The sequence below is a fragment of the Triticum urartu genome, chromosome 7 (assembly GCF_003073215.2).
Source record: "Triticum urartu cultivar G1812 chromosome 7, Tu2.1, whole genome shotgun sequence".
Lineage (NCBI taxonomy): Eukaryota > Viridiplantae > Streptophyta > Magnoliopsida > Poales > Poaceae > Triticum > Triticum urartu.
Window position 1 is genome coordinate 674,673,319 of NC_053028.1, and position 15,768 is coordinate 674,689,086.

The window sequence follows — 15,768 nt, forward strand, 5'->3', positions numbered from 1 at the left end:
TTTTCTTTTGAATTTCCGTAATTTTAAATAAAAAACCTAGATAAAAGAAAATAAAGTGTAGAAGGAATAGAGAGGGATTGACATAATGTGTTACAGGATTTAGAGGGCAAGAAGCCTTTCCTAGAGATAAGGTTGGAATCACATAAGAAAGAATACAATCAATCTTAATAAATCCGAGCCTACCATAATCTATACTCCAACACACGTAAGCCACCTGTGCATGTCGTGTATATGTGTCCGCGCACCGCTGCATGTGTACATGTGTGTCGTGTGGGTGACCGTGCTTGTGCGCGCATGAGTGTTGTGGGTGTGCATGTGTATAGTTCGCATGCACGTGTGGTATCAATATGAAACAAAATTAATCTTCGACGAGGTGGTACCACCAATATAACATGAGGCGATTAATCTCCAAGGATAAACGCAAGTATTACGTAATATGTGTGAACTATACTATTTTTTTACCAAATGTGTGTGAACTATACTATTGTCTACATTATTATGTATAGTGTTTCTGTCTAATTTGTGTTCAAGTTTTTGTCGTCATTTGTTTCAAGCTTATTTAATTTATTTTTTATGGTAATACCAATCTCTTCAATTTATTCTTTGTAAAAAGATAACTTCAGCTTTTTTTGATTTTATTTTTTTGGTTTTAATATAGTCTTGTCGGAAAAGAAGTGATTGTCATTGACCTGTGAAGCAGAGGAAGAATATGGCAGATGGGCCTTTGGATCCTAATCAGATGGTGGAGAGCAACTTGAGTGAAATCACAAAACAAATTTCAGGCGCCTATTTAATAGTCGGCCCATATATAGTGCATGAATTAATGGCATAGAACCCCAAATATTATCTTTCAAGACTGCATTTGTATAGAACTCCATATTTGGCGATATGTTCACAATGCACCAACCATATAATTGCAGGGTAGGAATAGTAGGGTAGTAAAATACACACTGCTAAAAATATATCATTAATTAAAATTATAGACATCTTGATATACACACTTTGACCGCATAACGCTCTAATATAAAATGTGGACCGAGGGAACTCATCTGGAATGCAAAACGAAACGTACATCTGCAACACTTTGTTTCATAACCAGATAGCTAGGTAGCAGGCGTCCCTGATTTCTCCTGCTTAGCCAGATAGCTAAGATGGGAAGTACCAATCGCCTCTGTTCCATTTCCCTGGCCGCCCCCTTCATCTTTGCTGTTCTGCTGCTCAACGCTGATCTAGGGTCGTGCGGCTGCTTCAAACGCATCTTCACCTTCGGCGACTCCATCACTGACGCCGGCAACTTCGCGTACACCGGGCGTAACAATAAGAATCCAGGTCCACCCTCTGTGCCCCCTTATGGAGAGACCTACTTCCACCGTCCCATGGGACGCGCCTCTGACGGGCGTCTCATCGTCGACTTCTACGGTGAGTGCATATGCATGCATGCATGTATGTATATGTGTGTTCCAATCCAAATAGTCCGATTTCATACTAATGCTAAATTTGGTGCGTGATGTTCTGTCAGCGCAATCGTTGGGCCTGCCGCTGCTACCGCCGAGCCTGCCCAAGGAGAACACGGGCCAGTTCCCGTACGGCGCCAACTTCGCCTTGTACGGTGCCACGGCGCTAAACCCGAACTTCTTCAAGAGGTATAACTTCGGGGTGCCGTTTACTTGGAGCCTCGACGATCAGCTGGATACATTCAAGAAAGTGCTCGCGCGGATTGCTCCGGGAGATGGTATGTAACGCATGCAAAAGCATACGTTATGGTCAGCTTATCATATTTTAATTTGGCAACATGTCTTCTTGGTCAACTTATTCCATTTTTTTTCGTGATGACCAGCTGCCACCAAGAGTCTCCTGAGCGAGTCGCTGATCGTGTTCGGTGAGATTGGTGGCAACGACTACAACTTCTGGTTCTTCGCAGGACACGGCGGTGACACACACACACCCGAGCAGTACATGCCCGACGTGATTGCCCGCATAGGCGACGGCGTCCAGGAGGTGATCAACCTCGGTGCCAAGACGGTCCTTGTCCCGGGGAACTTCCCCATCGGGTGTGTGCCGGCGTACCTGAGTGGTAACAAGAGCAACAAGTCGGCGGACTACGATCAGTACCACTGCCTCAAGCGGTTCAACAACTTCTCCCAAATGCATAATCAGTTGCTGAAGCAGGAAGTCAGCAAGCTCAAGTCGCTCAACGCCGACGTGAAGATCATCTACGCCGACTACTATGGTGCTTTCATGGAGTTCGTCAAGAATCCCAGTAGGTATGGCATTGACGACCCTCTGGTGGCGTGCTGTGGTGGCAATGGCCCCTACGGCACCGGCCATACATGCAACCAGACCGCAAAGCTTTGCCCCGACCCGTCCAGGTTCGCCAGCTGGGACCAAGTCCACATGACAGAGAAGGCGTACAGCGTCATCGCCAATGGGGTGCTCAACGGCCCGTACGCCGACACACCGTTGCTAGCGCTCCACGTTTGCTAGGAAAATTCAGTTCCATCGTTTTGAGACTTGAATAATTACTGCGGCTGATGATACTTTGTAACATATGCTTACCAAACCGCGGGAAAAACAAAAATCAATAAAGACATATGCTATTTGCCAATCCGGTTTTAGATGTGGTCAGTGGCACAAAAGTATTATGTGTGACTTGATTATCTAAAAAAGTTCAAGTGTAAAAGGAATAAATAAGATCAAATTAAACACGCATGACACATAGAAATATATACCCTACGGGCTACAAAGTAATGATTATATTTTTTCTGTTCATTATCTATTGAATGTTCACTAAACCTCATCTGGAAGACCTGGGCAACGGGACAGGTGAAGTTCTTCTGCTGGCTCCTGCACCAAAACCGGCTGTGGTGCAACGACCGGTTGCAGAGGAGGGGCTGGGAAAATGCATACTTCTGTCAACTCTGCAATCGGAACCTCGAGACGTCGGTGCATCTCTTCTGGGAGTGCAGGGTGGCCAGAGATGTTTGGCAACAAGCAGCGACATGGAAGGAATGCGTCGCCCTGTGCCCAGCTGGATGGCCAGTGCCCAGTTCGACCACGGAGATGCTGACCATGATCGCAAGCAACACGGAGCCGGGCGAAAGAAGAGGGATTCTGTCACTAACAGCCCTAATCTCTTGGCACATATGGCTGGAACGAAACCGCTGCACCTTCAAGAACAAGCAGCCAAGCGCCAGAGACATCATCGGCGCTGCCAGAAGTGACTTGGAGCAACAGCGCCTCGCCGGCGCAGCCTGCTTAGAGACCCCTTTCAAGGACCAAACGTGAGATAAACGTTTTTCTGATCTTTAAGCTAGTATGGGCTCCCCTAGTTGCTAGCCCACCTTTTGTTCTCACCTCTCTGCTACTGATCGCGTTCTCGATCAGTCAGCATTTTTTGTACTCTCCCCTCTACTAAATCAATGAAAAGCCAGGCAATCAGGATCTTTCAAAAAAAAGTTCACTAAATAATATCATTTTTATTGATTGGCAAGTATGTGACTTGTTTGCCAAACTCTATGCTTGAATTTAGAGATTATTATGAACTACTCCCTAGTCGGAGTTCATATGTGGACACATATCATAGCAATATCTTAATCATTCTGAATCGTCTGATCTACGTAATTAATCTATCTTAACCTTACGATTTACGTTAGCCTGTGACGAAAAAATATCCAATCTAAACGTGAACCTGAGCCAACTTGCACATAACTAACATGTGAAAAACAAGCAATATTGTCCTAAACAAATTCTCAAAAAATAAATAAATTACTAAACAAACAATGTTATATAGGAGTCTTATAAGAGTCCATATATCCTCCTCAAAATCACCACGTTCTCCTTTCACGCATAGATGCCCCCTCTTAAAAAAAAGAAACAGGACCATCACCATGTGTCCTAGAAAAATACCATCACCACGTTCCTCTCCTTTCACGCATAGATTCAATCTAATGCGCTCCGGCCATGCCTGTTTCCACAACCACAGTACGTAGTAGCTCCTTTTTTCTTGCCTCGAACAAAACCACGATCCAATTCTCATCCAAGAAAACTGGTGGCAGCTGCAGTTGATGCTGCAGATGGGTGTGCCATGCGGGAACTGCACAGAGTCTCCTGTGGTCGGGTTCCATGTGAGCAGTTCGACAGTGTCGCATGTGCTTGAAGCTGGGTGGGCCGCAAGCATCGCAAAATCCTGCACAAGAACTTGGCGCTGATCTCCACTACGGACGGTGACCACGCTCCAGGCCTCCAACTCTGGAGCCATTAGGATCCTTTAATGCCTTGGTTCACGTGAGGGGCTCAGCAATTTCGTGCTAGAGAAGCTTGGGCGGAACCTGGAAAGAGAAGGAGCAATCATTCTGCTTTCGTTTTTAGTTTTTGAGGTGAGACGGGAAGCACCGCTAGAGGTATGGATGATTACATACCCCATATCAAGAGAGCACCGATGGGATCGAGCAGTGTACCAAGGGGTGCAGAGTAGGCAAGCCGCGGCATCCTGCATCCTCAGGTCTGCCCTTCCATATATTCTCAAGTTTGCTGGGATATTGTCAAGGATGATATCATATCCTTGTTTAGACACTTTCATCGAGGGGTGTTGGATGTTCAAAGGTTGAACTACGGGATCATCACTTTGCTCCCGAAGCTCTCTGGAGCTGACAAAATCCAACAATTCAGACCTATTTGTCTGCTTCGTTGCCCTTATAATCTCATCACAAAAGTCCTAGATCGCCGAGTCTCGGTTTATGCTGACAAGCTAATTAGCCCAGTACAGAATGCTTTTGTCAAAGGTAGAAACATTATGGACGGGGTGCTTTCACTCCATAAAATCCTTAATTACACTCGTGTGAAGAAAAAGGTTGGGGTGGTGTTGAAACTGGATTTTGAAAAAGCGTATGATAAGGTTAACTGGGAGTTCCTATTAGAATGCCACAAGTTGCGGGGATTCAATGATACCTGGTGTGGATGGATTAATCAGATCCTTCGAAATGGCACGGTTAGCATCAAGTTAAATAACAGTGTGGGGCCGTACTTCCAAAGTGCGAAAGGGGTGCGGCAAGGCGACCCTCACTCCCCATTCTTGTTTAACTTAGCTGCCGAATGCCTCACGAAGATGATTAAAAATGCTCAGCGTAATAAGTTGCTGGTTGGCTTAGCTGCGGATCTGATCCCTGATGGAGTTGCGGTACTTCAGTACGAAGATGACACAATTATCTGCCTTGAACATGACATCGATAAAGCAGTCAACCTGAAGTTGCTGTTGTATATGTTCGAAATGATGTCCGGGTTGAAAGTTAATTTTCAAAAAGTGAAATTCTGACTGTTGGGGGAGACGATGCTGTGATTAAGCAATATGCCGACCTCTTCAATTGTGATATAGGCAGCTTCCCTATTAAATACTTGGGCATGCCTGTCAGCTATACTACCTTGAGAAACTCCGATTGGGAGTTCATTGTTTGCAAATATTTGAAAAGATTTGATGCTTGGGTAGGTAATGCTACCTCCATGGGAGGGAGACACACTTTAGTTGACTCTGTTGTCGCTCAGATATCCTTGTATCATATGTCCATGTGGCTGATGAACAAAACGTTCATTGAGAAATTGGATAAACATAGAAGAAGATTCTTCTGGCAAGGGTGTACCAAAAAAAAGAGATACTATCTCGTGAGATGGAATAGGATCTGCAGATCCAAAGAAAAGGGTGGTCTAGGTATTAAAGACCTGCGCAAGCAAAACATTAGTCTGATGGTGAAATGGTGGTGGAAGCTTGAAACTCAAAGTGGGTTGTGGCAAGACATCGTTCGCGCTCGTTACTTGCGGAATAGAACGGTAGCTGATGTTGTCCCAAGGTTTTCTGACTCTCCCTGTTGGAAAGCCTTGCTGAAAGTCAAGGAAGTTTACATGACTGGTAGAAAGATCAACATCGAATCTGGAAACATTGCCAGGGTATGGAGTGACTCTATTAACGGACTGCTTCCGTTTAAAGAGCATTACTCTCAACTCTTTGACATTTGCAATATCCTTGAATGTACTATCAAACAAGTGCTGGATATGGATAGTGCTACCTTTTTTAGAAGAAGACTCACTCCTGTGCTGGCTGAGCAATGGGGGGTTGTTTTGGATACAGTTAAAAATCTTCCTTTAAATGACAAAGAGGATCGAGTGGTTTGGGGTCTGAACAAGAATGGTAAATTTAGTACCAAATCTGTTTATAAGTTGCTGGAGAAACCCCTTAGTGGGTGCCATTATAAATGGATTTGGAAAGCCAAAATTCCACTCAAGATCAAAATTTTTATGTGGCAACTTTCGCAAGATGCGGTGCTGACTAGACAGGTGATGCGCCACAGGAATTGGCCTGGGAACCCTGTTTGTTCATTCTGTAACGATATTGAGACTTCCCAGCACTTGTTCTTTACTTGTTCAGTCGCTAGGGTTGTGTGGCGATCTATTGGGGTGGCTATTGGTACTGATAAGTGTCCTGATAACTATTGGCAATTCTTTGCTTGGTGCTATTCTTTCTTCCAGGAGGGGATACGTTTTATACTGTTGGTCTTGCTGCCACCTGCTGGGCGATCTGGCTTGCTCGTAATAAGACTACCTTTGAGAAAAAGCAAATTAAGCCTCCCTTTGAAATTGTGTTCTCTATATGCTCCTTTCTTTTGTATTGGACAGGACTGCAAAAGGGTGATGACGCTGACAAGTTTCGATCAGGTGCCGAGGTGATCAGGGCCAGCACGATGCAGCTGATGAGACTTTGCGAGAACACTGCCCAGCTGATTGGAGGAGCATGAAGATCTTGGTGAAGGTACTCTGCTTTGAGGACAGGACGAAGTGGAGTGTTCTGCTGGAAGGGCCATCTTCCTCATAGTTGTTCCGCCTCTTTTGTTTTGATGTTACTTTTGGTGTGTTGGCATGTAACCCTCTCTGGGTGTTGTGGGACTTAGCTCTCTGATGACTGTAGGTGTTATCAGGTTTTCGTCCCACAACGTTCGGGTCGACGGCGACCCGAATGGCAGTGGGTTTTCTGGTAATGCTTGAACTCGCCTTACCTCTTTCCCTCTCCTGACTCTGTATTCGGAACTGGTTGTATTTCCGTTGTTTGCAATGGAAAGAGGTAACGCCCGGTTCAAAAAAAATATTCTCAAGGTTTTCCTCTGCCTCTTGAGATTTCATCAGGTGCGCTGCTTCTATATGCTTGCATGATCTACCCAGCCTTGCATGCCATAGCCTGGGGAATGCAGGGTCTTGATGGAGGCACCTGGCAGGCCAGTGCTAGCATACAGGAAAGAAATTAGAGCCAGAAGAAAAAAAAGAAGAGCAATGCACTAAAAATATACTGGACTTCCTAAGGATTTATCTCAATCGGATGAAAAATATGAAGCACATATCATCTCTCTCAGGTCGTCCATGATGAAGAGCAGCATGCATGTGCCATAGACTGTCCATCCTGACGAGTTGATCAGAAATATCAAAATATGTACAATAATCATACCGAGCGTCAGTGGATCGAGGACGCTAGAAAAGCCTCGCGTCTACTTTGTTGCTTGAAATTGACTAATGCATGCAAGCTAGACTGCATAAAGAATGCATGCCATGCGCATGGCAGCCTTCAGAATAGTTGAGGCACCGACAAGCAATAGCTGTAGTAAACATATTGCATGACAAGGCATGCAGGACAACAAGAGTTAAGAAACAAAGTTCTGCTGATCATGATGATAGGTGGTAAGAAGCAACGATAACTTGAGCGTGTTATTAATAAAGAAAAATAGAAATAATTTAAAGATCACTTGGGGTTTTTGTAACAGGCCACAACCATCATTCAGGAAATACATGACCGCCTGGCCCATAAGAGAAGAAAATTATATATCATTGACACGATTCTTCCTCTTTCCGTCCATAAAAGGTAGCAGTTCATGTTTATGTCTGCCAACATGGTTATGTTAGAACCTAGATGCACACAAGAACTAGAGTTAGGTACTCTGACCAGGTTATGAAAATCAAATATTTTTGATATTAAACATAACTTACCAAACTATTGATGTCTTCAACTACTCTTACACTATTGTTGCGGTCCTGTTTGGTATGCACAAATATGTGAATCGTGGCAAGCATGTCTGGCTCAGCTATCCAAGATTGAAGCTGAATCCCAGTGTCATTCTTCCGGTTGTTGTCATGGGAAGGGAGCCATATAGCCTCCACAGATGATGAGTACTCCCTTCGTTAAATGTATAATAGCAGAAATCTCTTCTTAATCCAACATTGGTAGAAATAAGATGGAGAATTAACTTAAAGCAATTATTTCTAAGGAGTGGCCATGGATGATACTTAATTTTATTTTATTTAGAAGTTAACTAAGTAGTGGCAATTTTAAAGCCGTCGCAAATGTCTGTGATATTTCATCTGAAACTCTTTGACAAGCTCCAATGATTTGTGAGTTTTCATAACATTTCTCACTATTTGAGATTTTAACCCTATATGATTATTAGATATATTCGTTTGCACTTCACTTCATGTGAGAGGTTTAATTTTTAGTGGTCTGAGGTGTCAGTTATCAAAATAGGACATTCAAGACTACAACTACATGGGTGGAATTATTTCTGCCAAAACGTAAAAACTCCAAATTGTTAGGCATATCTCATTAGTCATGATTTGATAAGTTTTTCAATAATTGCCTATCTCAATATATGCAAAATATCAATTCATACAAAAAGTGGTAAAAAAAACCTCATGAGTAATGACTAAGATTCAATATGTCCAAAGTTTGTATCGACAAAATAAATATTAATAAAAAATTGTTATTTAAATACAAACTTTTGCAAATACTATATTTTATGGGTATTTTCTAATGCTACATTAAATTACTTTAATATATCATTGGAAGGGCTCAATCGGTAGTAACTCAAGTGAAACAAAATCAAATTATCTATCATATTGTTTCACAAGTCTTTCAATTGTCTGCTCTATCCCTAAAAACAAAATGTAAGCATTGTAGTTGATTTATCTGAAAACCATATAACCAACCGAGCATGCACTATAAAGAAAGTTGGATGACATGGATAACTAGATGCATAAATGCAATAAATCGTCCAATTGTGGTATTGGCATGAATAATGTGATAATATGATATTTTAATAGAAATATCATTGTCAAATCAACTTAATTTTTTGCCGGATCAATTTGACAAAATAAGTGAGCAGCTTCACTTAGATGGACATTTAAAATATATGAAAATATATTGTATACTAATTTCATATAAGAAAATAAATCATAAACTAGACCGTGTGAATGCACGGGTTGTCGACTAGTTTACCTCTAATCCCACTTTGAACTGCTGTGTTTGCTAAACTCGGGCGAGTTCAAGGCTTGGCCACTGCTCCAGTGACAATTTTTGGCTCCTGGTGTAAAATTGGGCCTAATGGGTTTCTACAAATCTCGCGCAACCCTCAAGTTGACTCATACGCCTTCCTCTATAGTCGGTTCACAGCGCCTCAAGACCCTAACCTCGTTCGCGTAGCGTGAATGGCAGCGATAAACTGCTCTGTAGCATCCCTCCATAACCTTACCCGCCTCCACTTACCCGGCGAAATAAATTCTTCACCGACCTCTCCTCTCTCGCGTGACTTGGGAATGAAAGCCCTATATTCACTGCTGCCTCCGCTGCCCCTGCCACCCCAAGCCCCACTATACGGTGATGGATCATACCTCTCACCTCGTCCGACTCGTGTCGTCCCCCTCACTCATGCTCCATAGCTCGCCTCCTGCCACTGCTCTTAGAGCATCTCCAAGAGGCGCCCAAAAACTGGGCCGCGCGCTAAAATTCAGGTTTTTTGGGCGCCGGACAGCTCAAGCAGAAGCTGTAAAACAGTGCGCGCGCAAAAAAGAGTTGGGCGCACGCTGAAAAACGCTATTAAAAGCTGCAAATTTGAGGCGCCGGATTACGTGTGCTTCACAATTTACACTGTGTGTTCTTTTGGGCGCGTATTTTTGGGCATCTGCTAAAGCAATATTGGGTCTGTCGCACTAAAAGTGCTCCAGTGGCGCGCTAAAACTATTTTAGGGCACTGAATTTTTGTGCACCTGTTGGAGATGCTCTTAGGAGCCTCCGGAAAAATGACACTCAAGGTGAGGGAGCACGTGTGTTATCTCCAACTCATGAGATCCGCAAGGACATCAACACACAGATGACTCATCGACCTCAAGTGCGAAAAGGCTTCACCATCCAATCAACCGCTATATGCTGTACCTAGAATGGGAACAAGGTCCATTTCTCTCCCCTTTTCACTAGCAAAGTTTATTTTCTCCTCGATATATTAGCTTCAACTATATAGGTACTGCACCCCCTTACATCTCCACCGGTCAGATGCGTTTAGATTCGAAACATATAGTACGCGTGCTGTGTATAGTTCTCCGTATCTATTAATTCATGCAAACATATCACTGTGTATATGCATGTCCTTTTTGCAGATCCGGCCCCACCAGTAACCCTCTGTTTGCAGTTAATTCATCGCTATTTTTTAAAATAATATAATTTTTTAAATAAATTTTAGAAATATTACGGCATAATTATATATTTCAAAAATAAAACCCAGTCGGCCTACTGCTGGCCGATGGGATCCGTCGGCCTACTGCTGGCCGATTGGAACCCAATCGGCCCACTGCCTGTCGCCCAGTCTGTTTCCTCTAGGCCGACAGATGCATGCACCCATTTATCTGTTGAATAAGTATTTGAAAAATGTTGAAGATATATTTAAAAAAATGTTGATCATGCATATAAAAATGTTAATCAAGCATTTATATACATGATCAACATTTTTACAAATACTTGTTCAACATTTTTATATACATGATCAATATATTTTTAAATACTTGTTCAACATTCTTTCAAATACTTGTTCAACATTTTTCCAAATAATTGTTCACCATTTTTTGCAAAAGCTTGATTAACATTTTTATATACATGATCAACATTTTTGAAAATATTTCTTCAACATTTTTCAAATACCTATTCAATAGTTTCAAATATTTTTTCAACATTTTTCAAATACTTGTTCAATATTTGTTTTTCAAATGGTTGATTAACATTTTTATATGCATGAGCAACATTTTTTTAAATACTTCTTCAACATTTTTGAAATACTTACTCAACAGATAAATGGGTGCATGCACGCCATCCAATCGGCCGGCAGTGGGCTGACTGGGGTCCAATCGGCCCACAGTAGGCCGATTGGATCCAATCGGCCAGCAGTAGGCCGACTGGGTATTATTTTCAAAAAATATAATTATGCCGTAATATTTATGAAATTTAATATAAAAATGTATTATTTAAAAATAGCACTAATTCATCTACCTCTGGGCAGAGCTCCCCACCCACCCCGTATTTACTCCCCGATCTTAGTCTGTCATTTATATGTGTGCCTTGTCTTCAGTTTAGGCTGCTATTCAGTTTACTATGTATTATGCGGAGAATCATATGTTGATCTCACCAGTAGTTTATCTTTAGTCAATCTTTGACGGGACGTTAGCGATCCAGGTAGCACTAAAGTACTGATATGTGTTGTAATCCTGTTCCCCAAATATATATACATGTGTTGTGGTTTGTGATTTTACAAAATAAAAATAAAAATCCACCTGATTGTTATCTTATCTCCCGGCGCACATGTAACAGTAAATCATTGCCCTGGTGATTTATGTTGCGAAGATCTATATGAATTAATATTATTTTATAAACTGTTTACTGCTCTATAAAATTGTCTTCTGTTGTTTTTGGTAACGATCCACTCAGATGAAATTAATGTTGAGCACAAGGTGACCCAATCTCAGACGCACCACTCCCTGCTGCATCTGTCACCGGCATTTAATAATGGACCCATCTCACCGCGTATGTAACGATTGTATTCAGCTCGTATATGAGCATAGAAATGCTTCATATCGATTAATGTGGAGATCTGGCTAGAGTAACGCATGACGAAGATTTCAGGGGGGACAGCACCTCAGAGCCACAAATCCTCGTCCGCGTAAATATGCACTATATTGACCAGTTGCCGAGATTTAAATATTCAAACTAAGTTGATTGATAAATGTTTATTCTGAAAGGCCAATAGTTACTTTTCATACTTATTATTTATTATTCGGAGATTCCTTACTGAACCTCTGCAATTTTGTGTTCCACTTAGTGCTGAAAGTTTGTTCAGTGTTTCATGGAGATATTAAATCAGATCCGTTTTTTAGAGTTTTAGAATAGTATATTGCACTATGTAGCTTTTGTTGCGAACACGCCACCAAGATTCTTTGTGGATTTTCTGCTCGAAGAATGTAGCAAAGCTTTTTATAAGGAAGAAGTAATCTTCTCAACCATGATCCAGACCCACATATTTCCATGTAATGAGTTACAGACAGAATGGCATATCCGCTTGGTGAGGAGTTGTACCAACATGACTGTGGTGTGGTGCCTGGTGACCATGGAGAGTTAGGGACTGCAAAAAATGGTAGCATGTAAGCTATTTCTGTGTATTCGTTTACTGAACACATAGTTACTTCAACATTTCCTTGATTTTTAGTGATAATCCAAAAATCTGGGTGCTTTCTTGCATAATTTGCCAGCACCTTAATGATAGTGGAGTTGTTCAATTCTGTCTGATCTTGTTAAATTTGCTACTACAGGCTAGCAGATGGAGATAAAGAATTAGCCTTGGCTGAATTCGGATCCGGTATACTAAGATGTATCGAACTATTTGTTCGATGTTGCATGAATAATGGTTGTTTTTATTTGTGCCAAATATGGTTGATTTCGGTACTGCACATGCTGTGAATTGGGACAAAAGGACCTCTGATGATTATTGTTTTCATGAATCTTGTCCATATTTCCAAATTGATCTATTTCACTACGCATGGATATGCTGCCAATAAAGCAAAAATAATAATATTTATAACGCCGAACATGTGAATGTTAAAAACGACCCGTCAATATGGTGAATGCTAAAACGACTCGTCAATCCTCTTACACATCGTCCAAAAACTTATAACGCCACACATGTTTTACATGACGGCTTCATCTATTTATCAAACACACGCACGCACGTGCGCAATCGCTTTTGCTATAACATAGGCGCCTGTATTTTTTCTAGTACAATCAATTTCCTTTTTTTTCTTTTTCATGCGCGTTTACTTTTGTTATTTCTTCTCCTTTCTTCTGAGTCGGCTTTTCCTTCCTTTGTGTGTATATGTGGGCATGTGGGTTTATGCGTGTGTGTGTGTGTGCACATGTGTCTGTCGTGTGTGCGCATGCATGTGTATGTAGTGTGTGTGAGCACGTGTGATATCAATGTGAAACATAAAATCTTCTTCGATGTGTTCGTGTGTGTGTATGTGCGCGCGAGAAGATACTGTCAATATGAGATGAGGCGATCAATCTCCAAAGGTAAACGCAAGTATTATGTAATATGTGTGCAACTTATACTATTATAAAAAAATTACGCTATTATATGATCATTCTTACATATTGTCAAAACGTGCAAGTTCTGCTCAAGTTTTTGTCATTATGTCTATATGTATTTTTCATTTAATTTTTTAGAGTAGTGCAAATGTCTTTAGTTCACTCAAGTTTGTAATATTATTTTAGTTTTAATTCTAATTTTTGTATACAGTCTTGTCGGAAAATAGGTGCCTGTCATCTAAAACAAATCAGTCACCTGTTAAGCAGAGAAAGAAGAAGGCAGATGGGCCTTTGGATCCCAATTAGACGGTGGAGTGCGAATTGACTGAAAATCAAGATAATTTTTTTTGTGAGGAAAAATCAAGATAATTTAAGTCAATAGTCAGCCCAAAAAAGTGCATAAATTAATTATTGGCATAGAAACCCAGTCTTATCTTTCAGAACTCGATATATTTAGCAATTTCCGTAAGAGAAAAGATATATTTAGCAATATCTTCACGATGCACGAAAGATATAACTGTAGGGAAAGAATTGTGGGGTAGTAAGGTACACACTGCTAAAAAATAGCATTAATGAAATTGACAGTCATCTTGATATACACACTTTGACCGCATAACGCTCTAATATAAATGGGGATGAAGGGAACCCATCTTGAATACTAAACGAAACGTAGATCTGCAAGACTTCTATTTGTAACCAGATAGCTAGCATCTGTCTCTTCCCCTGTTCAGCCAGATTTCTAAGATGGGGAATTCCAGTCGCCACAGCTCCATTTCCCTTGCAGTCATCTTGGTCTTTGCCTTCCTGCTGCTCAACGCTGATCTAGGGTCGTGCGGCTGCTTCAAGCGCATCTTCTCCTTCGGCGACTCCATCACCGACACCGGCAACTTCGCGTACATCAGCCGCAACAGTCCGCCGAGTCCGCCCTCAGTGCCCCCATACGGAGAGACCTACTTCCACCGCCCCACGGGCCGTGCCTCCGATGGGCGTCTCATCATCGACTTCTACGGTGAGTACGTACATGCATGCGCGCATGTGTGTTCCAACAGTTCGAAATTAATCCGTGTGCATGCTGAGTTTGGTGCCTGATGTTGTGTCAGCGCAAACGTTGGGCCTGCCGTTGCTGCCGCCGAGCATTCCCGAGGAGAAGACGGGGAAGTTCCCGACCGGTGCCAACTTTGCCGTTTTTGGCGCTATTGCGCTCAACCCCACGTACTTCATGTCAAGGTACAGCTTCAGTCTGCAGCGCGGGTGCCTCGACGAGCAGCTGGCTTCTTTCAAGAAAGTGCTCGCACGGATTGCTCCGGGAGATGGTACGTAACGCATGCAAAAACATACGTTACGGTCAGCTTATCATATTCTAATTACGCCACTTGTCTGCATGCACATGTACTCCATATGTGTTCTTGGTCAACTTATTCTTTCTTTTTTTGGCTGTGATCAGCTGCCACCAAGAGTCTCCTGAGCGAATCCCTGGTCGTCTTTGGCGAGATCGGCGGCAACGACTACAACTTTTGGTTCTTCAATCATACGCACAGCCGGGACACGGCCCAGGAGTACATACCGGACGTGGTTGCCCGCATAGGCGCCGGTGTCCAAGAGGTGATCAACCTCGGTGCCAAGACGGTCCTTGTCCCAGGGAACTTCCCCATCGGGTGCGTGCCGGTTTACCTGAGTGGTAACAAAAGCTACACGTCCACGGACTACGACCAGTACGGTTGCCTCAAGTGGTTCAACGCGTTCTCCCAGATGCACAACCAGTTACTGAAACAAGAGATCACCAAGCTCAAGTCACAGAACCCCGGCGTGAGGATCATCTACGGTGACTACTACGGTGCCTTCATGGAGTTCGTCAAGAATCCTAGCAGGAATGGCATTGACAAGCCTCTGGTGGCGTGTTGTGGTGGCGATGGCCCCTACGGCACTGGCCATCTGTGCGACCAGAACGCGAAGGTTTGCCCCGACCCGTCGAGGTTCGCCAACTGGGACCAAATCCACATGACAGAGAAGGCATACAATGTCATCGCCAATGGGGTGGTCAATGGCCCGTACGCCGACATCCCGTTGCTCCAGGCTTGCTAGGAGAATCCAGTTCCTTCATTTTCAGATTTGAACAATTATTGCGGCTAATGAATACTCCCTTTGTAACAAAAATATAAGACATTTTTTTGGTGACGTCTTATATTTTATTACAGAGGTTGTTACTTTGTACCATATGCGTATCGAAAAGTGCAACAGTGGGAAAATTAAAAATAAATTAAGACATGCATTATTGGCTAGTCTTGTTTTACATATGGTCAGCGGCCAAAAGGTATTATGTGTGACTCCATTATTAGTATATGAAA

At 42.5% G+C, this 15,768-nt stretch overlaps 1 protein-coding gene and 1 pseudogene across 1 annotated transcript; both read left to right on the forward strand.

The window, feature by feature from the left end:
* Window positions 1-1,075: 1,075 nt before the first annotated feature.
* LOC125525474 lies at window positions 1,076-2,561 on the forward strand (annotated as a pseudogene).
* Window positions 2,562-14,167: 11,606 nt separating this feature from the next.
* LOC125525884 (GDSL esterase/lipase At1g28600-like) lies at window positions 14,168-15,541 on the forward strand. The gene is made up of 3 exons (XM_048690891.1): window positions 14,168-14,432; window positions 14,524-14,736; window positions 14,868-15,541. The coding sequence occupies exons 1-3, from the start codon at window positions 14,168-14,170 to the stop codon at window positions 15,503-15,505; spliced, it is 1,116 nt and encodes a 371-aa protein (XP_048546848.1). The 3' UTR covers window positions 15,506-15,541.
* The last annotated feature ends 227 nt before the right edge of the window (window positions 15,542-15,768 follow it).